Source organism: Salminus brasiliensis, chromosome 1 (genome assembly GCF_030463535.1).
Source record: "Salminus brasiliensis chromosome 1, fSalBra1.hap2, whole genome shotgun sequence".
Taxonomy (NCBI): Eukaryota; Metazoa; Chordata; class Actinopteri; order Characiformes; family Bryconidae; genus Salminus; species Salminus brasiliensis.
Window position 1 is genome coordinate 54,422,467 of NC_132878.1, and position 26,865 is coordinate 54,449,331.

General features: G+C 42.9%; 1 protein-coding gene across 5 annotated transcripts; it reads right to left on the minus strand.

The window, feature by feature from the left end:
- Positions 1-498: 498 nt before the first annotated feature.
- On the minus strand, positions 499-26,102 carry slain2 (SLAIN motif family, member 2). Of its 5 annotated transcripts, none has more exons than XM_072682690.1 (9): positions 25,297-26,100; positions 20,518-20,660; positions 11,570-11,740; positions 11,177-11,353; positions 8,774-9,121; positions 8,069-8,206; positions 4,291-4,329; positions 3,297-3,504; positions 499-2,562 (listed from the first exon to the last, which is right to left on the minus strand). In XM_072682690.1, exons 1-9 carry the CDS (start codon positions 25,761-25,763, stop codon positions 2,496-2,498), a joined length of 1,758 nt encoding a protein of 585 aa, XP_072538791.1. In that variant the 5' UTR covers positions 25,764-26,100; the 3' UTR covers positions 499-2,495. The 5 variants fall into 5 exon arrangements, with proteins under 5 accessions (XP_072538791.1, XP_072538790.1, XP_072538789.1 ...); XM_072682689.1 differs by lacking the exon at positions 4,291-4,329 and adding an exon at positions 6,845-6,925; XM_072682688.1 differs by lacking the exon at positions 4,291-4,329 and adding an exon at positions 6,845-6,928.
- Between the last annotated feature and the right edge of the window lie 763 nt (positions 26,103-26,865).

Sequence of the window (26,865 nt, forward strand, 5' to 3'; positions counted from 1 at the left end):
AACACCACTTTTATTTGATATAAGTAATAAAAACAAGCAGAATTTGCACTGTATAATCCACATAATATACACATTTAATATTTTGCACTCCAGTTGTTCTTTGCTGGTTTTGAGCACTCTACCCATTAAAATTGATATAATACAGAGGTTCTTCAATCCAACCCCAGGGCCCCCAGCTAGTAATATTTTGAAGCAACAGCAGGTTATCCTTGGAAATGGTTTGGTTCAGGTGTCTGTCGGAGGGATTTTGGCTTGGTGCCCTTGGTCAGCATGTAAAAGACCCCCCTCTCCCACCGTCTGCTGTTGTTGTGCAGTTTGTGTGATATGTGGTCGGATTGAGAAGCAGGGTGTGTAAATATAAAGGGTAGGAGGATGGAGAGGAGTAGTTTGAGGCGTGGTTAGGACACAACTCCACGGACAGAGAGTAGAACTGGTGATAGTTGACCTTAAGTAGAGTGAGGCAGTCCACTAACACATTTAGCAGACTGAGAGATGAGGCATTTTTCGACATTTTATTTGAAATGTTGAATTAACACAGGGGAAACTGAGCATCATGTTTGTGGAGATATAAAAGTTTTTAACAAAACTGTCCACAAAATGGCGTGGCACGACCGTCCTCATGTCTATACAAGGCTCGGGCATACCACTAACGCTGCCTCACACCGTGCAGAGGCATCACTCTGTTCAATAAATAAGCCTCTCATCAGATCAGAGCATTGAGTCATAAATATCAAGGCGTTTATAACATACTTTTTTTTGTTCCAAAAAGCAAATATAAATGTTATCAAAATCAAATAATACATTAGCCAAAAAAAAAAAAGATCAAGCAAGAAATGCAGAGACCCCTGAAGCAAATGATATTGGCAAAACAATGAAATTGGCACCAAATTAAATGTAGAAGGAAACAAAAATAAATGAAGACATGAAAGCAATCATGTGACTTTATAAATTATAGGCACTCATGTTTAAAACGAACGGTCGCAGTCTTACTAACGCATCATCATGCGTCGCAAGTGCCAATGCCATTCAAGCACTGGCAAGCACTGTTCTATTTATCGTCTCATCTGCGACTCTTTCACTGGGAAAACAGTGTGGCTTCTTCTTCGCTCAAAGTAGATGATGGTTGAAGCTCTGCCTTTAAGGCATCATTTCTTTGTGCTGTTGCTGGACCATGGACCTTAACGTACATGCATTTCAGCATTGAAAGGCTTTTCATTACTCTTCTTCGCATGTTTGTTTTTTTTAAATCAAATCCATAAAAGACCTGATGATGGGGACAACCACGAAAAGATAACACTCCATGATCAGCTTTTCATTAGATATTTTCAGTTACTTTTACGACCACGCTACACGTCACAATGTCATCTTATGACCCCTTCCCCTGAGCCAGAAACAGACCGATGGACTGGCCATCCATCACAATTTGAGTATGCACAAAAAAAATCTTTCTTTTCCACCAAATTGAACAATTAATGTTTAACATCTAACGGTCTACCATATTTCAACTGCCGAATGGGTATACAACTGCCGATACGATACACACACAATTTGGAAAGGGTTGCTTTGATTTGACAGAGAGCACTACCTATGATCCTCCTGTATTTCAAAAGAACACTTCATTATTCTACAACAAGTTTACACCTGAAACTTAGGGAAAAAAAAAACTTTTTTTGATTTGATCCTTTTGAATTGAAACACAGTGATGAAACAAAATGACAAGATGCTCTCAAACTGTGAAACAAATCCAGTCGCTTCATTAAGAATGCACTGAAAAATGCTTTGGAGACTTAGCTTTAAAAGTTGAGGTTTAAATATTAACATTCAGAACTTAGGAAAAGGAAGAAAATACTGAGACTGAATATTCATACTTTGGAAAGATGATTTTTAAATAGTGATTCTAAATAAATAATTGTCACAAAGATATGACAAGACATTCTGGGAGAAGGACACTGTCATGGATTCAGTCCATGCAGTCACTTTTTTTTGTTTTAAGGGTGTCCAGCAAACTCAGCATTACGGACAACCATTATAGAACTTTTAAAAGACTCTTCCACTCACACAGGATTGCAACAGGCCCGTTACAGAGAAAACGCATGTAACGATAGTCAAGGGTCTCTTTTTCAGGGTGCTGAAGCAGAGAGGAACAATAAAGTGTCAAAACACAGGTTCAAGGAGAGAGAGAGTAGGCATTCAGGCAAAGATAGCAGGTATTGGGTTTTAATCTGGTCTCTGTATAGGCTCTGTTTAGTTGGTGAGAGTGCCTCCTGGTGGCAGTAGGTTTCTTTGGCATTCTCGGATCTCCAGCCAGCCGTGTTTCTATCCCACTGAGATGAGAGTTTCCTTAGATGATGCTGATTGTATGGAGATGCTAAGAGTAACTCTCTTGTGAATATTCTGTCACCTAAAAAAACAAATAACAAACAAACAAAAAAACATGGGTTGGTAAAGTGCCAGATTTGACAGTCCATCTCTGTTCTGCAGGCTTCTAGGCATGCTCAGTAGCAGCCCTCCCTCCAGCTCTCATCTCTGATGCCGCTGTAGGTACGGGGAGCTGGTAGAGACCTGTAGGGCAGAAAGAAGGGGAAGGGAGACAAAAAACTCACATAATTAAGAATTAAAACACAATACAGTATGAAATCTACCTCAACATGCTCATATTTCCAAATTCAGTTTAATAGAGCATTAAGCATTATTTAGGTGGTTCTTTACAGAGGAGGGATGTTATGTCCTTATTGTGAGCCTGCTTTTATAAACTACATTACATTTATTACACTATAATCAGTAAAAAAAAAAAAATAGTCCCAGTTTTTTTGGAATGTACAGTTCCGTGTTTGTGCATACTGAATTCAGAGGCTTATAATAAACAATACATTAATAGTTAAGTTGATTGGTAGACACATGTACCATTAAATTGTTTTTAATAATCTATTAGTTTTATAATTCATTGCATTTTTTAATGTTGGTCTCGGACCACCGATTTGCCAGGTGTTTTCACAGAAACATTGAACCTTTCTTTCTGAAATCTACCAACTACCAGCTAAAACAACCAAACCAAGTAGGCTTAACCAGGTTAGCAGCTATTTTTTAGATAATGCTATTGAGCCCCCCAAAGTTGTGGGCTCAATCTTCTGTTGTATCTAAAAGATGAATTCTACAATAATCTTATTTTTAATTAAATCAATTATTTATTTATTTATTTGGTAATACTTTTGCTTGCAAGCAAATCCCAGACACCAAAATGCCCAATGTGGACCACTTTACTAACACTTATGCAGAGTGTGTGTGTGAGTGTGTACCTGCGCACTGGCTGCACCAGTTTGCTGCGAGGCACAGGTAAACCCCCGCCAACTGAGGCACTGGGGCGGGGCAGAGCACTGCGGGGCGGGGCTAGAGATCGAGTGGGTGTGGTTGTGCCTGAACCTGGATTAGACACAACCTTTACAGGCTGCCGCAGGGCCAAGGGCGAGGGGGCGGCAGGAGTCCGCAATTTACTACTGGAGGGCACTGCGGAGGAAAGAAAGAAAAGAGATGAGACAAAAAGAGACACAAAAAAAAACACACAAAAATAACAACGAACAAACAAACAGACAAACAAACAAAAAAAATGACAAAACATGCAGCCAAAAATGCAAAGATTCGGCTTGCAGTCAAAAGACAACAATGACAAAGTAGAAATATCATAAATGTGAATTCTGAACACCCAGCAGTCAAGCACTGTATGAAAACATAAAAGGCCAGCCAGAATTAATCAAATAATTGCACTACAAAATATATAAATGATTAAATACACACACAGAAAAAAAAATCTAATAAAAATAGATTGATGGTCTGTGACCTGAAAGCCCAAACTGATTGACACTGGATGGACATGAAAACTGAACCACAGGGAAATATAATCATCATCTAAGTGTAAGAAGTATGAACAGTTCATGTTCACGGATTCACGCACCAGACCAGTGTATACAAGCTCATCATTATAAACAAACAAGTAAATAAATAAATACAAAAACTCACAAGGATTCAACAAACAATGGATTCAAATAATACATGGGCGGATGGGTGGGCTGCAATGATCTTAGTCGGCGCATTTTACTAGCATACACTTCCCAGTAGACACACTGAGGGTGGAGCATGCAGCTCCTACTCCCTCTAGTGGCATCATACAAAATAATATTCATGTCACAAAACAAGCACAATCACAATCACACCAACCACGCCGCACACACACATACACACGCACAATAAAATATCACAACATGGAAAACAGCTGGATCCTCAGTGAATACTCACTGAAATCTCCCTCCTCTCCAAAGCAACACGAGAGATGAACTAAAGATAGAAACAGGAGATTCTTGGGGTTCAAATGCATTCACAGACATTCCTCAGCCCTCTCTTTCTCTCTTCCTCATAAAACGAACCTCAAAAAGGACCAGGGGTGTATGTGGGACGTAGATTAAGAAATACTGTAAATACAGACTTGGACTGAAACACACTAATCCCCTGTTAAAAGGTAAATTCTTGTATGATTAATTCACCTGAAATGCGAGTGACTAAACACTACAGAAGACATCAGTATTGGGTCGATATCAGCAGCAAAAGCTGGATGGGATGCCAGAGTGTGGGCAAATACATAAATAAATAAACAATTCTGCAATTAAAAAAAGTTTTAAATATTTAAAAGAAAACCTTTAAAAAATATATATATATAAAAAATAAGAAAAGTTATTGGATCAGTGTTGAGCTATACTCAAGCTCTGCCCATTGCAATCAGAAAAAAAGCACAGAATTCCCATCAGTGATTATGTCTAACTGATCCACTATTAATCCATCCAGACATTGCGTTGAAGTCATGCATCAGTCTTAAACAAGTAGAATGTCCTAATTGTGTGAAGTCACTGACTGTACATAATGGAATAAGATGGGTGTGGCTTACACATTTACACAAACAGACCAACATGATAGAGGAGGAATGGTGTAGTAAACAGGATCACAGCGCCACACATGACCTTCTCAAAACAAAAGCAGTATTGCTTATGGACATGTCAAAGATCATCTCCAGATCATCTACACAAAGCACTCCACACTCAACAAATCTCTCTGAGATGAGACACATTGGCTTTCGACAGCATCTAGAGCAAATTATATCTAGATCTTTTATACCGAAGCAGAACGGCTCAGTCACCTTACTTATACACAGTTATATAGGGTGTTATGAAAATTACCCTATGCTTAAGCATCGACAAAAAAGGTATATGGGAGTCCTCCATTATTATTGTTAGAGTTCCCTTTTACACAAAGACCTGAGAACCTTTAAGCAAACAATGACCTCTCGAGACCATGTGAACATGTGACCTCCATTCAGGATGTCCTATGGTAAAGCTCTTTTTTATTGTTTCTGTCAGCAGTGAAGATCCTAGAACTGTATAAATGAGGAGGCAAAGGCAATTGTAGGGGGTTATTGTGAACAAAAAGTCTAACAGTGAATGGGTTGCTTAACAGAAGTCTATTTTTACACAGACATTTAATACAACATTTAGTGCAACAGCTGGAGACAGTCAATTCTACATCTTTTAAGCTGGAAATTTTGAAAAAGAATTGATCCTTAAGGCATATGAATTTTACATGCACTCTCAGTAATTGTACCTCCACACACAGCTATAAATGTCTAAAAAGGCTCTGATGAACACTCAAAATGCTTGATAAATATCTCTGTATTGACAGAGCTTCTTTACTCATCGCTAGCTAAATAGGCTCGTCAGTTTGTTCACATATCAGCAAAGGTTAGCTAACTACAAAAGGTTAGATTAAAAAAAAAAAACCTTGGGAAATGCTGTAATGGTTTGACATAATAGGCAGATGAATCAGAACAGAGTAACTGTTTGAAATATTAATGTAGCTAAATAAATGAGAACAAATATTATATATGTGGATTCCTGGAAGTTGATGCAAGTGAAACATAATGCTACCTGGCTCAAGGAGGAGGGCTTATTTGTATTGCACACAGAATGCATTACAACAACATGTCTGTGTGTTAATTAGAAGCTCGACTTAGAGGTGGGCAATATGACCATCCTTTTTTTAATTGGATCTTGATACATTTTATTGTGGTATACAATATGCTGCAATATGGAGAATATTAACTGTGCAGTTAACTGATTAACTGCACATTGCAATACAGTGTAATTAGTCACTTTTATTAGGATGATGTGCAGCATATTTTGAATAACCATAACCAGACAATTATTTCACAAGACTTATTTAGCAAGGCTTATTGCGATACATGCAATGAGCCAAAATAGCTGTTTTGACCAGGTGTGGCCATTTATGATAAAAACTTGGCTAAAAACATTTCTTCCGTTCTTCACACTGAAAAAAAAGGATATATACATCTATGCACGCATTTCCCGTATTTAAAGTTTTACAACTCGACTGATCTGTCCAGACACTTAAGGTATGAAAAATGCTGAGAATTTACCTCAGACAGTGTCGCATTACCCAGCAGAGAAGGTGCTACATTTACTCGACCACATCAGCTTATTACTGCCTTGTGCTGCTCCACTATTACAGTTAAAGAAAGTAAAATATCACATGCACATTCTGATTAGAACAATATAAAAAAAATATTACAATAACAGAGGTCTGCATTAGCACTCCATCAGTTCTGTTTTCCCAACATGTCTATATGTCAAGTAATTCTCAACCTTGCCAACCCTCAACAAGGTTTTGAAAATGTGGTGGCAAGAAACCTGGACGATCACTAGGAGGCAGTGCCGGGCATGGCTGTGAGGGCTATAGTATCTGTGTTCAGCAGTACAACCAGCCTAGGGCTGTCTGTGTGCGTTACCTCGTAGAGACGTGGGGCTCTGCAGCCGCTCTTTGGGTTTGGGGGAGGCGCGAGCCGGCCCGGAGAGCCTTTGGTGCTGCGCTGCTGAGAAACAAGCAGACATCACTGTCTGATTCAGACTGGCCTAAGGTCAGCCATTACCTCAGCACCATCCACAGGCCTTCAGCAATTAATGAGACACTGATCCAGGATCAGCATATGACTAAAAGGTTAAAAGAGGCAGCCAAATGAGGGACAGCCAGCCAGGGTGGGGTCTTTCAAGGAAGCAAAGATCAATGTGTGAGCCAGCCATTTACTGTTATCCAGCCAAGGTATCACCAGCCACTAGAGGGTGCCACGGAAAAGGGAATGACCGAACCCAGAAAGAAAGCACCATGGCAAGTCCAGCACCAGTAATCAGCCAAACTACCATTACCTCAGCCAAGAGAGAGGAAGGTTCGGGATGGAGACAGCACTAACATGCAAAAAAACAAGAATAGAGTAAAGACATAAGAGCAAGACAGGGAGAGACAGAGAAACAAAAGAAAAAAAAAGAAGTTGCGATAATGCCAATAAGAACAGGAAGAATGCAATCTCTCTTCTAAATATCACAAATTCTACTTGTGCTCTTTCACAAATTCACCTTCCAAAATGCTAATCTGAAAATGAATGTCATTAGTTTAATGTTCACACAATGGCGTTCATTCATCACCAGCAACGTTAGCATTTTAGGTTTTTTTTTTCCTTTTTTTTCTTTCTCTTTTTTTTATTTTTTTATAAACAGACGCAAATTCAAATGTCTAATGCTTACTAGGTATTTAAAAAATCCTCACTAGGGATGAGACTCTAAAAATAAAGTGAATGCCAAGAGTGAGTAAATCAAAATGGAGAACACAGAAAAAAGAAAATCCCATTCCACCAAAGCCAAGGCACCGAGAATGCAGCAGTGTGCGAGACAGATCGCTTAAAGTGCTCTTTACTGTCTATTACAATACTGCAAAACTCAAACAGGAAAAAGGATTTGCAAGACAGACAAGGTCTGTTGAGTAAGCATATATGTATATACGTCTGACCACTACCAGACTGAGTGTGTACATGCATTCACTTGCACTGGCTAGAAAAGGGTAGCGTGTATGCCTCCATACTCACTAGCAGCCTGCAGTAAGTTGTGCATTTCTATCCAGCAACTGGTGTACAATTCTTTACAGGCTCACAAACCATAGACATGTGAGAGTGTGTACTCACTGGCTGACTGGCTCTGGTGTCGTGGGGATCCGTTTGGCACTTGCAGGTTGGACTCACAGCTGCGGCTGTTTTTGACCGGTTCAGCAGCAGGGCCGGAGCTGGAGCGCGTCAGGTTGGGAAGACTCCGCCGCAATTTTTCTGCAAGCGCACACAGACACACGATAAACATTTCACATAGGCTCCTAAAACAACACTCCTTATTTTGACACTGTTAGTAAGACGCATGTAATGGATGAGGTTACGGTGTCCAGAGAATATAGGTGTAAAAGTTTCCATTCCAATGCCAAAAGTGGCACAGATGCCCTAACAGGCTGCATACAGACTAAGAAGCCCCTCTTTCAATATTCACGGCACCTGTTGCCCACTTGTAACCCAGTCAAGCAAATTAACCCTTTAATGCCCCAGAGAACACTGCTTATATTTGAGAACATAAACAAGCTAGAACTTCTGCTGAAAAACCTGCTGATTTGCTAGTTTGGTTTGGTTTCACAGGCTATAACAGCTACAGCTTACTGTGTAAAATTCCCCTGCATGCTGCTACTACTAATTACAAGCCACATGTACTTTTATTTTGTGAGCCTTAAAGCCACAGACTACACTTATTTTTAACCATCCAACCTGACAGAGGCAAACTATTGCAGATTCCAGTCAACTCAAGACTGGTAAGGTCCATCATCAGACATCATTTGGCCCCATTTGGCCTACCTTCGTTCTTAATTGCGTTAGTCGGCTCGTGGGCATGGCCCTGCAGGGAGAGGCGGGGCTGCTGAAGTCGGCTGATCATTGGTTGAGGAGAGGAGCGGGTGTACTCCAGTGAGCGGGCTGGGGAACGCGATCGCGGAGAGTGGCGGGGGGAGACGCGGGGTGAGGGGCGAGGAGAAGGGCTGAAGCGGGTCGCAGGTGCGTGGTGCAGCGCTGGGTGAAGGGCCTCTTCCTCATCCTCCAAGCTTTGAGCATCCAGCTCCTGGTCACTGAGCGTTCCCCGTCGGAGCGACTGGCAGGAAGAGCCGGAGCTGCGCCGTGATGCTGTAGCAGCATAGTCCTGTCTTAGACCTGGAAAAAGAAAGTAGGAGGCTTACTACAGAACACTAACATGGAGATTGAGTAGGAGTTATGCGAAGACAACTATATGACAAAGAAGCACCAAAAGCTATTTAAAACAAAATCCAGATATATGACAACTACCAAACATATTTATGTTATAAAGTACAGTAAGCTACTAATCCTACAGGGATTTATTAGAGTAAAGTAACCTAGCAGCAATGCTAAAATACTGCATCCAGCTGCGACAGATTCTTTCTTCTAAAGTGTTTTCATTGCAGCAAATTTCAAAACAAAGGTTTTTCATTTCTACACCCAGCTGACAAATACAGCTCGTCGTTCTCCATTTAGATCAATTGATCAATCTGCAATATCGATCAAGGGCAGGGCTGGATGCTACATTAATCTTTCCAGGCAAACTTGTTGTCTCTAAAGATATGTACTGTACTTTTTTCGAACCAACCACACCAAAGGGGTTGTGGAATTCAGAGCAACTGAATTCATTGGGGAGCAAAAAGTGGAAACACAACTGAAAAGGCTGCTTATCTAGTGATTGTGGTGTTTGTTAGCTCTGCTGTGTTCTGATACTCAATATACTGAGTTGGATAATGGACTCTTACAAAAAAGCACTGAGACAACTAGTTCTCAACTGACCTCAGAACATCTGGGGTTTAACAGAATAAACTGCCAGCTGTTTATTTCTGCATGAGACTGCCATCTCAGAGTGACTTTTTCTACAGAAGTACGTGTCTGCAATGTCTACTAGAGGCTTATATAGAATGTGCAGTCATCTCTAAAACACCACAGAAGGCCTTATATCAAAGACTATAACAGACGACCACAGAGAAATCAATGAAACAGAGCATATGAACTGACCACAGAAGAGACTGCTGCAAAGCCACAAGCACACAGACATGTACAAGAGGCAGACAGCAGGTCTTGGCAATGAGCCATGCCTTTTCATGCCAGAGGGGAAATCCCTCTACATAATCTTAAAAAAAAAAAAAAAAAAGAGGCGTGTCCCAAAAATATGCTGCTCAAGGCATAGCTAATGGATCTGTATTGGCTACATTACCTTTGATCCAATTGTAATGCTTTGCTAAAGTCTAATTCATCCTCCATATCACCGTCATACAAATGGCAAAACCGAGAATTAGTCACAACAGGGGGAGAATAATACACGCTAAAACTACTTGAAATATGAAACTCAGAACAAATAACCAAACAGATCAGTTCAGACCCACAGTGAAAGAACACACTACAAACATTCTATTTAACATCATAGTTATTTAACTGTAGCTTTTTAAGTAATTGGTGGCCTAACCTCTAGTCTTCTCTAAATTGTTTAGTTTTCACTACTTGTTAACTAATGCTAATGTAGTAATTATGTAACTAGTTAGTATATGCCTGACTCTGACTCAGGACTGACAATACTCAATACACAAATGAGTCATTAAATGAGTCAGAATGGGATTTGGGACAAAAACTGATCAGGAGGTCTCTATTTAAAACACATGACATGAAGTGGCACTAAAGCCAAGACCTCTTAAGCAAACACCAGATGGCTGAATTCTCTCAGGCTGAATTCTCTCAGCCTGAAGCCTTGGATACACTACACAACTTTTACAGATTATAAACAGACTGGGTGTCTCACTAACCCACTAGTTCCTGCTAGGGCTGCACAATGTATTGTTTCAGCATTGACATTGTGAAGCGTGATTTTTTTTTTATTTTTTTTTTTTTATATATATATATATATATATAAACATGGAAAATGTTCTCATACATACACAGAGAGCATTATTAATACCATGACATGTTGGATCACTGACTCTTAAAATTGTGTTTTCTTTGGCTGCTGCTGACTAATTCACATGATAAGATCACATCCCAAGTCAGGTCAGTAAAAATCAGACGTTTTTCTATACTTCGACCACTTCAGCAAAAATCCTAAACTTCTCTACCCACTCTCTACCTCGACTGCCTCAAAATCAGCAGACTACTGCCAACCGTTGTCAGCCACACTGAGCAAAAATCATGCAAAAGCCCTGCTGTTGAGATACTTACTCTCCTCCTGCATGCGGGCGAGGATCTGCACATCAGTGACGTCATTGAGCTTGTAGGTGGTAGAGGAACCCACAGAGTCCTCGTCCATCTCTGATGTGCTCAGCTCACTGTCTACTGATGACTGGGGGCTTACTGCTGGAGGGTTTCTGTCTGATGAGCCCCGCTGATGGCCTGCAACTACAGAGACACACCCAAAAAGATGAAGACAAACACACACAAAGACACACAGTACAGAAGAGAAATACTTTCTGAATACACTTTCTGAACAAAGAATGCAACACCACTCATTAGTGCAGCAATTATTTCAAAATCAAAAATTAAAAACAAAATGGGCTGTGACTTTTCTACTGCTTAACAGCAAAGTAAGAGGTTACTACTGAGACAGGTTCCAACCTGCATTGCCAGGCAGTACTAGTTGCTTGATGACAGGCACTCTGGAGGGAGTGGAGCAGGGGGAGTTGAAGCCGCTGCTGTACGGGCTGTTGGCTGCATTTGGACTGTACTGGCTTCCGTAGCCCACCTGAGGGCTGTAAGTGCTGCCATACAGACTCCTCCTCTTATTCGCTACAGACAGAAAAAGAGGGATATTCAGTGTGAGTGAGACCTCAAATATTACTTTCTAATAATTTATTTGATTTAATATAAATGATTTAATGAAAAAACATAACCAAATAGATGGTTACACCGCTATTCTTCAACAAAAACTTTGCAGGCACAGTGAGGCAGTGTGTAATGTTGTCGTCAATTAAACAGAGTCTATTTTAGCATATGGCAATGGCACGTCTCACACAGAAAGCCTTTATTGGTCAGCACAGAGAGATAACAATACAATCTATTCAGCCTGTATGAGCACACTGCTACTTCTCTTTCGGCCTCTCGCTCTTTCTCTTTCTCTCTCTCTCTCTCTCTCTCTCTCTCTCTCTCTCTCACACACACACACACACACACACACACAAACATACACAAACATACGCCTTGTTCAACAGTCATTTAGCAGCACACACACGCAGTCCAGTGTCCGCTTCAAATGTAGCCATTCAGTATATAAGAACGCTCCATAAAGCCATGGTTACCTACTCTGCAGTTTGTAGGTAAAACTCCAACTACAAAAGCCGCTGATAACCCTCAGTTCTGTGGTGTGTGTGATTGACAGCACACGGGCTCTACCAATACACAGTGTGGCTGATTAAGTTTTACACTGGAATGAGCATACAACCCATGAAAAGTTCAAACTTTCCCACTTGCAAATGCCAAACTGTACAGTAAGACAAGAAAAACGTCAAAAGCCAACAAAACTATCAAATATTCAGAGACGCTCCATCCACCTTGAATGGCAATATAGATCCAGAACTTAACAGTTACATGGGTGGAAGTTAAGCCTAGCAAAGTTGGCATGGCTAAAACAACTATAAGGCTATAAGTAAAGCCAGGATTTATTTGGAAATGCAGCAGTTATCGGTTACAGATAAGAAAAAAAACACCTTGCTTTTTACCCTGCTTGTGTGTGCATTTGTGCAAAATGGGATGTACCAATAACGTTCCACTGGCACATCACTACATTATATATTTCAAAACAAACACTTTTTCTATCAGGTTATCCCCATTTCCACAGTTCCTTGTCCTGCCATTTTGCAGCCTTGATAATCTACTACTGAGACCAGAGCTGGTTGATTGGGGCTGGTTGTTGTGTGTTGCGACCGCATGAAATATCATTACAAACAGAATTCCCATCCTCAGCAATGTTCGTTTTCTCCTAAATGATCAAACATTCACATTAACGCTAGGCCCGTCACGATTACTAGCTTTTGTGGACGATATATTGTTCCAGAAGTAACTGTGACAGTGGCAGAAAATTGTCTTAAAAGGACTACAATGACAATGTAATAGCATAGTAATGTAAATGACACCCTTTTAAAAAGGACAAACCTTTAAGAATACAGAACATTCAGATATTGGAAATGGAATATAATAAATATTTAAATATCGCACATAAACAAAACTCACCATTCAGAATGTAAAAAAAGGGATTGCCATACAAAGATAGATGATTTTTTTGTGTTTTGTGTTGTTAGTGGTGTTCCGCCCCTTACTGTTCTGAGTGGGCTGAAACCTCTCTGTGTGCATCAGGTTAGTTGTGTTAAAAGTCTTTACTCTGCTTCCCAAAAGCTTTGTTGGTTTTCACTGCATGGTCCCAAAATATTTTACTTCAACTCGCTAAAGCTGCTGTAAAATGTGTAAAACTAACACTGTGGTTCTGCAGGTGTGCACGAGGTCTGATGCGGGACACACAGTGGTCCGCAACCCTTCTGCAATGCTCGTTTTACACCGGATGCAATACACGCACCACAAGGCGAGGTTTTTGTTGGTCTTGCATTGGAAAACAAGCTGTGAGAAAGACTCCAGCAGCAGTAAAACTGTGTCCTACACTTTATGGTTAAACCTTAGCAGGTAATCTGGGGTTCCTAAGGTTATTGCGACAAGCCTAATTAATGCACATGGTCACATTTTCACATTGCAGTGTCAACATTCTGAAGCACTGCTATACACCTAGATTCCTAGATTTGACAGGAGCACATTTCTCTACATGATTTATAACTAAATGAGCCAAGTTCATGGTGAGGAAATCATGTCTCTGAAGTGACTTTCATGGCACTAACTGTAAAGTCCCATGTTAGCCTATAAACTGTTGGCGTAGAGAATCTGAGCTCTCTAATGATGAATATCTGTGGTGCTGGGCAGGCTGATATTTAGAGCACTACTCTATCCCGCGGGAGCACTGAGAGGATAATGGAACAAGCTCCCTGTGGATACAAACTCACATGATCATCTGTGTCTATGCACACAGCTGGATATTCAAGAGGCCATTAGAGTCCGCTGCTCCCTGACCTTGTTTTCCTTTCCTCTCCATCTTTCACGCTCCGCCTTCTTCCTCTGGTCTGCTGTTCACCCTCTCAAGCCACCTCTTTGTCTGTCTGCATTATTTAGGAAAAAACACCATGCATTTTCCATCGCATTCCCTTAAAGTCTACCACAGAGGAAAACGTCAACACCACACCTAAGCATGCTCGCTCACTCTCTCTCACACACACACACACACACACACACACACACACAAACACACACACACACACACACACACACACACACACACACACACACACACACACACACAAATCCCCTGTAGGCCCAGCTTTGCTGAATAGCAGGAATGGCTGGCTCACATAACCACGTTATTTATAGAGGTCAGCATTTAGGATGAGCTATACATTCTACAGCTAGAACAGACACCTTCACTAAACTTTAGGGTCAGTTTGTGTCTTGGACTATTGAATGCTTGTCGTCATAGGTAGAGCCCAGCTGATCCTGGATCAGCAGTTTGGCTGCCAGAAGTCTAATACACTAATACATTCGCATTTGGATGTGCTTCTTAAGTATATCCTTGATTTTCACACCAATTAAAACAACCCAGAAGCACACTCCGCAACCCTAAAGCAGAGCCACATCAGCCTGCACTGCAGAGTATTTCAGGACATGACCTTCCACCCCCAGCTTAATGACAGGAGTGTGTGTTGGGGTGTTTTCAAAAGCAGCCAAAAGGAAAGTCTGTTCTGATTCAATCAGACACTGACAGATATTAGGACTGACAAAAAGAGACCCTATCTGCTACATGAGAGAAGGTCTGAAGGTACTAACTGAAAACTACAGCACACTCAAAGAGATGCAGCATTAAAGTTGATAGAACACCGTAGAAGCGAGGCGTTGAGGTGAGAACATAAGCTTGCGATAGAGGACAAATGAACTGAAGAGATGGGTCAGTGCACATGTGCTGCTGTACATTAGAAAGGTACAGATGAAAATAGACTCGTCCTTAAAACCTGGCCTAAAACAATCTACTAATAGCATGCTTATACCATCCCACCTTTCCTCGAGGCTGCTGCCTTCTAGTTTGTTCACTACAGGGTCTGCCAGTTTGTTCACTTAAATGATAAACCCTGATAAAGGTGCAATCTATGAGGGAGATAGCAGAAACATTGTGAGTGGTCAACTAAACTATATGATTGAGTAGCAACTAAACCACTGGTAACACTCAAAAACAGGAAACTACTAGAAACCATCTAAAAGTCTACCTTGTCCTCGAACAAAAGATTCCTTAGACAGATGAAACATATATTAACTTAAATGGAATAGAAAGAAGGAAAGGAATGGTTCATTATTTTACTTTCAAAAGCGTACCATGTCATCTATCAACCGCGGTGGAGGCACTGTAAAGGGTATGCGCGTGACAACATAGGTGACGGGAGTCACTGCGGGCACGTCCCCTGAATGGCAGTGTTAGCACTCAGTGTGAATGGCGCCAACACAAGAGCTGCTGTGCCATTGACTAACAAACCTGGATGAACCACTATATTAAATGAGCCTGAAAACAGTTTAAAAACAGTTGAAAACAAGACCATTCACTTCACTTTGTGGAAGGAATGTTCACAAAAGCATCAGTCACCAGAACTCAAATGATAGTTCAGACTTCAAACAGTCCGGGACCTACATCCAAGATTTAAAAACTCATTTAATAATAAAATAAAATGGACAAATATAGAGAGACTGGGTAAAACATGTCTACAATGCCTTAACTGTTAATGCAATGTTTTTGTTAAGCAGTTGTTATTATAGTTATAAGTCTGCACTCCAATCCTCACCCTGAATACTTTATATATACAATACTTCAAGGGGGTGTAAAGAAGCCAAATACTAAAAAATTCTGTCACTGTTCAAATATGGATCTGACTGTATACAGAAAATGGCTAAAATCCTTAACAAAAACTAAATGCAGCCAACATCAAGTGCAAGCCAAATTCCTATAAGAAAAATGGCTACAGAGAGACCACAGATGTAGAAGGGCAGAATTAATGGCCTTTCCATTCCAGTGCAGCTGATGGTTTGGCTCATGAAGGGACATTTTTCCATAGACAGTACAATACACTGACTCAGCCTATTCATCACGCTGTGTGCGCATGCAATAAGGAAAGGACAAAAACATGGAAGAAGCAGTGAGCCTTCTTATATTACTACCATATCTCTACCAACACTGGCTAGAATCATTTGTCCGATTGTTATCTGAATAACTAACGTCAACTAACTGGAGCTGTTCCCTGGTTAGCTGTAGTACGGCACAGCCCTGAATGTGGGCTAATAAGTCTGCCGAGCTCTTTAGACGATAATAGCCTGGCCTTCTTCCGCTACCTTCCGTCTGTCAATCCCTCCATTAAAGCACTACCTACATAATGTACGACAGACAAATGCACAGATATGCTAGCCATTAGGCTCGGTTTAGCTCTGGCATCACAATTAGGTTAGTTGCATAAACAGGAGAGCATCATTTTGAAAATTCAGCAGTCACTGGGACTTGATAAGTTGTGCTGTGGAGGTTATTTTGGGGGTAGAACTGACAGTGACTGCAAAGAGCAAAGAAACCCACAAGCACAAACAAGGCTGAGGGCAGTTCACATGAGTAGAGGAACGGGAAAGGGGGCAGACTGTGTGAGAAACAGAGGAGCAGGAGAGGAAACCGAGGGTATGAGGCAATGCAGAAGCAATGGGGAAAAAGAAGGAGAGTGGAACAGATGAAGAGAGGAAAAACAATCGAAATTGGAACAAGTGCAATAAAAAAGGGACAGAAAGAGCGAGAGAGCATACATTTTTTGCCCCACAGTGCAGCAGATGCTCAGTATTCTTAGTAAACGTGATTCTATATGACCTGTCTGTCTGTCTGACATTTTACAAAACTACTGCACTTTTAAATTGAGGCTCTTGAGATGAAAATCGAAAAATTACAGATATCAAAGTCCTGAACACTGTTTTTATATAACGGTGTCAAACTGACAATAATTTCTGCCAACAAAGTAGTTACACCACATGGGGCAACTACGGTTGTTACTTAGCAACTGGTGGTCAGCAGAATGGCAAAAAAAAAAAAATCTAATGTATTTGGGCCACTTTTACCTGCAGTGTGGACATAGCCTTTCACAGGAAGGGCCCATTTCATAGATATGCACAATGACCACCAGTATACATTTTGGGCAGGGGATTAATAATAATAATAATAATAATAATAATAAAAAGAGCTGTCACACACAGACATGCGGACAGCCCGCATAAGAGCATTTTTTCAAAACTATGTCTTAGAAATTTCTTCTCTAATAAATCTGCTGGATTTTTACCAGAATTGCTCTCCTCTCTATGGGGAATAGGCATTCCAAAGAGTCCATCAGCACACCCCTGACCAATGGCTAACATGGCTGGACCCTATCTTTGAGTCTGAGCACCCTGGAATGCTAAAGCTAAAGCTAAAACATGACTGAGAGAGCGGCTGTCCGCATGCCCCGTAGTCCCTCGCGTCCCAATGTAACTATATACGGGCTGGCAATGCAGTTACAGATATTAGAACCTCAGTAAACCCTAAAGACCTGTAAAATCCCAGCAGCAATCTCCCCCCTCCCCCCCCCCCTCCCTCAAAAAAAACCCATCATCATCAAAATGTGTTCACAGGGGCTTCAAGTGAGGCTCTCAAAATCTAGGCTTCAGTTGAGAAAAGATGCATCCTCGGTAGCACTGTCCTATGAATTCTCCTTCTTACAGGCCTGCTAGGCTGAGTTTAATGACTACAAGATGACACCATTGGAAAGATGATGTTTAGTTCCTGAATAGTAGCATCCTGAATAAGAGCAACCTCAATGTCAAAACATAGATTAACAAATGCATAAAGAAATGAACGACTCTCCAATCACTACATAAGGTGAAGTTACTAAGCAAGCACAGTTGTTGCACAGCACAGTGCACTCAAAGAAGACCGCTTAAACACTGGGAGCAATATCCTGTAATGGTAAAAACAAACAATGAATAATTCATATTAAGCTCAAGGTCCAAAAACATGGAGGAATCATGTAGTGCACTAGTAAGCTCTAGGGCTTGGTTTCTGTCTCTGTTCTGTCCATCTCCAGTGAGTTATGCAACCATGGTGCTTGGAATAGCACTGTGCTATTGTTTACATTTCAGACAGAAGTGTAAAGAGAAGGGATTGGTTACCATGGACAGACAACCAGAAACAAACACACACACACACACACACACACACATACACATACACATACACATACACACACACATACACACACACATACACACACACATACACACACACATACACACACACACACACACACACACACACACACACACACACACACACCTCCCTTATTGTTTTGCACTCCCTCCTGGGACTTCATAGCAAGTTTATAGCACAACTGTCCGGTAAAGTTCAATTTAGATGAATCTGCTTCTGCTGTTTTTCGCCCTCTTGTTCAGCTGTGTTGGAACCGCTGCACTGAAACTGCCGGATCCCCTGCTGTCAATACTTCAAAATGTCTGTTGTCAAGTGAACTGCGCAAGATCTGCAAAGTCACAGCGAAAGAGCTCATGAACGATTCCTGAAAATGACAGGAGTAGGACAGATCCTTCTCTCGCCTTTCACCTGTCTCTTGTATTTCTCTCATGCATGCACAGCCACTCTCTCCTGCCCTATTCACATTTCAAAAAGATGGAAGAGATAGAGAGTGCACAAAAAAAGGCACAGGACAAAACAGAACTCACTGAAGGGTGTGTCCCTGAGGACGCAAGACAGAACATGCAGCCCACACGTCAAGCACACGCCTTTGAGAGTTCTCCTGGATGCCCTGGAGGTCCTCCTGGGAGCTGGCGTGACTCAGGCAACTTGCAGGCCTCCCTCCAGACCTAGCACAACCAGGCTACCCAGAGCCTTTGCATTAAGCTAGCTTTACTGTTACGCTGTCAGGGACACTTAGTAATCCATTGTTTGCGATTTCTCTCTTACTGCTAAATCAATAAAGGGTCTGTTAAAGTGGGTAACATGTTTAATCATCAAGTAACAAAGATTTCATCAGTTCATCAGAGGTTTCATCATGCCTTAACCCTATTACCTTGCACATACATACATACATTATCTGCAAGCCAGCTGTTGCTTGGTAGCCACGTTGGAAACAAACACAGACAGGCCTTGAACTGACCATGATGTTGTGGATGCACCCATGATGATGACTTTATATCCAGATCATGTCAGACTAGAACATGGATCTGCAATTGGACCAGCCTCAAACATGCCCCATTCCTGGCTGGGCTTTAGAATTACAGAAGTCTGATCCAACAAGCCCAAATAGAGTGTCTGTGCAATATCATGAATCACCTGGAACGCTTCCGAGGTTGGTCAAGGTGATGTCATGGGCCAGCTATCTGCAGAGCAGAGAGTAGGCACAGTGCCAGCACTTGGCTTTTGAGAAAGGGATCTGCTTTTTTCACAAGCCTACAGTGCAAACGTGGCCCTCTGCAGTGCAGTGAGATAGTAATGGCTAGTAGTCACCTGCCCTGACTTTTATTCATGCGACCATGCACTGTTTAACTGGCTTGGAAAGTGATATCACCATACCACCAGTGCTGGGAGGGTGACGGCACTCACTCTGACTAGCATCACACTGAGTAATGGGGGGAGAGGGAGGGCCATCCTACCCACCTAGAGAGAGCAAGGCCAATTGTGCTCTCTGTGACCCCCGGACATGGACGGCAATGAAAGCCTATGTACCTTTCTGCAACAACTGTCCACATCACCTCCAAGCTGAGAACAGCTGGTTTGAAACAGCGTGCTTTAAGGGATTCTGGATGTGCTCACATGTATTTTAATAGTGTGTGAACACACAGGGTGAAGAGCTCTGATGCTGGCTGGTAACCACAGTGTTGCTCAATTTGAAGCTGAAGTCATATGAGCATACCTGAGCAAAAATGGCACTGACCCCTCAATATAAATCCCACTGATCTGAGCCTTTCCGGAAAGCTTTCCCTATAATTAGCATGAGGGCACAAGCGTGCACACACACACACACACACTTGAAGACACGCATTCCCGGATGTACAGCCCAGCCTCTCAAAGTCAAAGACAGGGCCCAGAGAGCTGCCAGCCCACATGCTGAACACACACACACAAACCCAGTGACAGCCGGATCACAGTGTGGAGAACAGGAGGAGAGAGTAGGAAAAAGCCAGATCGGAGGGGATAAAGAAAGAGTGGAGAAGGGACAAGAGACTATACTCTGTGGAGGAATGTGAAGACAGCCAGGAGAAGAAGAAGAAGAAGAAGAAGGGAAAAAAAAGAAAAGAAAAGAAAATGGAATGAAAGTAATGGGAGCTGAAGGAGCTGGGGCAAATCACTGCGAAAGAGAGCGAGATGATGAAAGCAGAGTGTACGTGTGTGTGCATGCATAGATGGGTGGGTTTAATACCGGACATGGTGAGGTCGAGTCTGTGGAGGAGGGAGCGTTTGGCCGACTCCATGTCAGGACTGGGGTTGTCCAGGGCTTGTCTGCACCACACAATGGGGCTGAGTGCTTTTTGCAGAGGACTGTTCAGCTTGGCCTCATACAACCTGCAAAAACACGCACATACACAAGAAACACAGGATGTTACAGGATGTACACCTGCAATACATGATTTTAATGCCCACAAGCTTTGTCCCACTACAGATGTAAGATTAAAGCCATGTTAAACAACAAATGGTTTTAAAGCAAACTGATTAAATAAGGAGAGATAGTTTAACCCCTTAAAAAAATGGTCCACCGATGGGCTGAAAATGTTATTACAAACTTGTATTACCAAATAATAGTCCCACCAGTTTATACAGATGTCCCTGTAGTGTGTAATAAGCTTTGCTGCATTAAGGGGTTAATAAATAAGGCAGGCAAAAAATAAAAAAGAACAACATTTATTATTATATATAAAATACAATATATATATTCATGGTATACTCAGACAACGCACGTTGTGGTGTTCTGTGATTAAATCTGTGAACACACATTTTGCCTGGCATCTGAATCTGATTACTCTTCTTGCCAGGGCATCAACTAAAACACATGGGTGGAACCAGAGAGGGGGCGTACTGTACTGTGCAAAAGTCCCATTACCAAAGGCCTGATGACCAAGTGTTCTAGTTTATCTACCATCAGCCACAAGCTACACAGAAAGACCACCAATCATGGAGAGCTGCAAATAAACAAGTGAAGTAAAGATGGAACTAATGGAAATGGAAATAATAAATAGCATGAATAAACCCTGAGTCAGCAACTGTGAGGTAGCGTGAGGTAGAGAGCGAGCGAGCCAGAGAGTGAGGGGAAGAGAGAGCAAGGTAGAAAGAGCAAGGCAGAGAATAGACAGAATAAATGGCATTAAAGAGAGAGAAAGAGAAACGGGGAATAAGTGAGTGACTATGGCATGACTATGAGAATGGCATGACTATGAGAGAAAGAGAGGAAGTGACAGAGAGGTAGAGAGAGAGACAGAGAGAGAGAGAGAGAGAGAGAGAGAGAGAGAGGGAGAGACAGAGAGAGAGAGAGGGAGAGACAGAGAGAGAGAAAGTGTGAGTGACAGTGAGCAAGGTTTCCATTTTCTCCAGAAAACAGCGCTGATGATTGTCTGTATGGCTCGGGTAGGAACTGTAGGAACTGAGAACCTGCTGCTGCTCGACACCCACAGGTGCTCCAACAGGTCTGGAAAAATCAAACAAGTACCATGACTGTTTGTAACGGAAGCCCTGTGGGATATTTCAAGTTTCGCTGCACACACAGAGACACTTCCTCAAAAACGGTTTCACAACTAAACCAGCACTCCTGCCTTGTGGTGCATTTCATCTACAAAAGGCTTCAAGCTGTCATCACTGCTACATCTCACTAGCCAGACAGCAGCACAACAAAACTGGCTAGTTTCAGAACCTCAACTACAGCTAGAAAGAGGTACTTCTGATTACAGGAGCTTTTCTGCCTTCTGGACAGCAGCCACCTGTCTGTTAATCCAGCCTGGTGGTATAATTCAGGATTACGCCAGGACTCAGTGACAGAGACTGCCACTTAGGGTAATCCCACTACTCCGAGAGCATGTGTAAAACAGAGAGTGATAACACTGAGATTAACGTGTAGAGCTGTCGCAATCGCTTCATTTACCTTCTCAGTTACCTAGTAATGACTCACCAGCAATTTCTATGCTAGAAACACACCGCAGTGAACAATGCAGTGCTGACCACATGGCTTTTTAAGGCCTCATCATTGCAGCAATACACCATCCCATATTAGTGACTGCTAATCTCATTCACAGGGTCGGTCCCGACAGCTTGCTGGAATGAACAACCATGCCATTGGTGTTGGCCACACGCTGGGTCACAAAGAAGTGACCTGAAGGACGGGCTGTGGAACTAAAACACTCAAATCCATTGCAAGATGATCTGGCTCTATTCTCAGTGCAAAATCATTACCATCTACACTCTCCTAAGCGTATTACACTGTTTACCAGCGTCCTTTACTGGTTTCATTTAACGACAAGTGATCATTGATTGTGCTTTAACTGATAAGATCACCGATTGTCTCATTCTCGGTTAGAGAACTCATCACGTCACACTGATAGCAGCCTTGAGGTTTTAAATTTCATCACTGATCTCATCGGTGATCTCATCGCAGAGTCTACTGCTTCATCAGCTCTGACCACAGCAGTCCAGCTGCTGCAGGGATTCCCCAGAGCTCCCTGACGTTCCATGCCGTTTCAGCCCAAATCCACCCAGACAAGCTCAAGTTTCAGGATTACTGCTTTCTAGAGGGAAGAATCTGTGTAAAGTGTGCTAAGCCTCAAATCCTTGCAAATACAGCCAATGGAAAACACATAGCAGTAATGCAGGCTAGGGCTGCACAATCCAGATGAACGACCTCATACTGCTATATACACTGACTGTGATATTGGAAAAAATATGTCCAAAACAACAACTTATTCATTATCTTTACAGAAACTAAATGCCCACAGCTGCATATTCAGCCTACAGCAGATTAGATCCATACATTTAATGAAGCATTACACAGGGCCTCTAACCAAAACAGAGCTCATTTACATGCCAATCAGACCTGAAGGCACAGTAGCAGAAACAGCTTATTTAGAGCTAAAAAAAAATATGGGCATGTAAAAATGACCAAAACGGTGAATAAAACCTCACACATGTGTTAAGGGGCATGTGGGAAATGGGAGAAATATAACATCCAATACAAATGCAGAACACTGGCTCTTTACTTGGGTATATCAGCACTTTCAGAACAGGCAGACCCCTCAAACCATCTGAAGCCCACTAGTGAACGTTTTGTTGGCCCCACTTTTGCATGCATGTGTTTTGAGCACAGTCATCTCTGAAAATGTCACATGCTGGAGGACCTGGTGACCACAAAGAGCACCTGCTGTGCTCCTGACCTATCCCTGCCCTCTGTGGCAGCACACCCACGGCCAGCTCCAGGACAGGACTGTCACAGGTGCTGCCATCACAACAAGAGGGTCCCTGAAGAAGCTCCCCCTGTTCTTTGTGAACAGGTGCTACTGTGAACTCTGGCCCACACACTTTCAGAGACCATATGCGGACACACACACACACACAAGCTTGGGCACAAGCAATTGTGCAACAGGCCATGCAACAACAGTCTCCTGAAAATAGCAAAAGGGGTGCTGCCAGTTTAGGACGGGGTTGAGCTGATAAAGGGGGAGGGGGTGAGAGCAAGCAAGATTCAAATGGTGTGTTAGTGGTGCATAACACAGCTATTACTGCTTTCTAGAGGGAAGAATCTGTGTAAAGTGTGCTAAGCCTCAAATCCTTGCAAATACAGCCAATGGAAAACACATAGCAGTAATGCAGGCTAGGGCTGCACAATCCAGATGAACGACCTCATACTGCTATATACACTGACTGTGATATTGGAAAAAATATGTCCAAAACAACAACTTATTCATTATCTTTACAGAAACTAAATGCCCACAGCTGCATATTCAGCCTACAGCAGATTAGATCCATACATTTAATGAAGCATTACACAGGGCCTCTAACCAAAACAGAGCTCATTTACATGCCAATCAGACCTGAAGGCACAGTAGCAGAAACAGCTTATTTAGAGCTAAAAAAAAATATGGGCATGTAAAAATGACCAAAACGGTGAATAAAACCTCACACATGTGTTAAGGGGCATGTGGGAAATGGGAGAAATATAACATCCAATACAAATGCAGAACACTGGCTCTTTACTTGGGTATATCAGCACTTTCAGAACAGGCAGACCCCTCAAACCATCTGAAGCCCACTAGTGAACGTTTTGTTGGCCCCACTTTTGCATGCATGTGTTTTGAGCACAGTCATCTCTGAAAATGTCACATGCTGGAGGACCTGGTGACCACAAAGAGCACCTGCTGTGCTCCTGACCTATCCCTGCCCTCTGTGGCAGCACACCCACGGCCAGCTCCAGGACAGGACTGTCACAGGTGCTGCCATCACAACAAGAGGGTCCCTGAAGAAGCTCCCCCTGTTCTTTGTGAACAGGTGCTACTGTGAACTCTGGCCCACACACTTTCAGAGACCATATGCGGACACACACACACACACAAGCTTGGGCACAAGCAATTGTGCAACAGGCCATGCAACAACAGTCTCCTGAAAATAGCAAAAGGGGTGCTGCCAGTTTAGGACGGGGTTGAGCTGATAAAGGGGGAGGGGGTGAGAGCAAGCAAGATTCAAATGGTGTGTTAGTGGTGCATAACACAGCTAGCCCATCAACAACACTCACAAGATCTCATGATCATCATGATCAACACAGGCTGCTAAAACTTGAGAACAGGGCTGTCTGAGGTCAGACCTGGACCACCAGCGCTGGGTGCTGGTTCAGACCCCGTTCAAAAAGTATCTAACAGTCCTGACGTCCGTTAGACAGCAGCAAACGGCTAGCGGCTAACAGCAAGCCGAAAGGTGGAGTAGAGGGTCTTACACCCTCTCAAACTGACAGTGCCCCCCCCCCCCCAGTATAACCCAGCGTTTTGTCGCATATGTCCTCATGTTTTAGTAAACAGTGGCACTAAGCGCATTCCTCCGCGGGGCCACGAACACCACTCACTCCGACCGGCCTGTCAAACTTCAACCCTCTAGCACTAGCTTCCACACGGCCCACAACCTCCAGCTTCCCCCGCAGCCCCGTGACACAAACACGGCCGTCCTCACTCACCAACTGTCCTCGTCCTCGTTCAGACAATCCATATCCTCCAGGTCGAGGATCTCCACCTCGTCCAGCACCGAAGTTTCTCCGTCCTCGATGAAATCCACCACCGCGTCTCGGTAACGCGAAGTGACGCCGATGTTGTTAGCGGTTGAGGCGGTGTCGCTGTCGTAGCCCCCGTAGGATCCATGGTAGGAGCGCCGGGGACTCATGCAGCGCGAGTTTTCCAGCAGCGCCCCGAAACCGAAGCCCCTCGACCCGCCAAAGCCAGAGAGAGCAGACGCCGCGCCCGTAGACAGGGATGACTCGTAGCCTGCGCTCAGCGGTCTGCCGTTGGCCCCCGGTGTGGCCCCGGACGAGGAGAGCAGCGCCGAGCGGGTCCGGAGCTGCTCGTTCTGCTGTTCGAGTTTCTTGACCAGGTCCTGAAGCTTACGGACCTCCAGATCCGCGTTTATGTTAGAGTTGATGTCCTCCATGGCCAAAGACCCACGGACCGATTCCAGCGGCGGCAGAGGAAAGAGCGAGGGGGGGGGGGGAACGAACAGCCAGCCGATTCCTGTGGACTTCCACCGAGCTGACAACTTCTCGAGTGCTTCTCTGGGCGTCTCCGGAGTCTACGCTGTCAGCGCGGCGGCTGTAAAGTAAGTTGCTCGGCTTGTCGTCATCGTCATCTTCGCCGGACTCGCGTACACACGGGCGGCTCCGCCGCCATCTTTACCAAACACCACCAGGGGGAATGGAAGAAAGGCAAGGTGCGCTACGTCATCACGCGGGCCGGCGGGCACGAGCACGTTATGGGAGCGACCACTCTCGCGAACGCGCATTCTTTTGACCACGAATAACTTCGTGCGACTTTGCGGCGGGGTGTTGTGCTATTAGCATTACTGAACCCAGTCAAAATAATTTACAAATAAATTGGAATCGCACACTACTGACAGTTTTATCACTGGATATCGGTGTCAAACATTATATTTTAATTATTTTTATGCGTGTATTTATTGCGTATTTTTGCTGTATTAGCTACATAAACTGTAACCAATACACTGGTCCATATTCGTATTATAATGTTACCGGCCATAAACACAGAAAGGCTACTCATTTACATCACTTTCTACTTTTTTTATTTATTTATTTATTTTTTATAAATCTACTGCAAGGGTACAAGTAATCAAGACCACAGATACTGCTTTTAGGACCGTTTCCCAAAAGCTCCATCATTTCTTCTTCTTCTTTGTCTTGCGATACTTCAGCGATCCGGCTTCTTGTGGGAGGAACATGTGAAGAATTGGGGCAGATACCTGAGCGCAGGCTGTTAGCTATCTAGCTCAACGCAGATGGAAACCACACAGCTAACCACGTCTTTGTTTCTTAGCCTCTAGAAAAGTGACCAAGCCAGCTGTCCCCCTATATCTGTGCTAAACTGTTGTCAATATATATTCTACATGCATTTTGTGTTAAATGGCATACCTGTATTACATAAACTATAACCAATACCCAGTGGAAGCGTTTGTCAACCCTGGTCCTGGAGGCACCATGCCCTGTACATTTATTGCCCTCCCTTTTCCATTCTCTTAACTA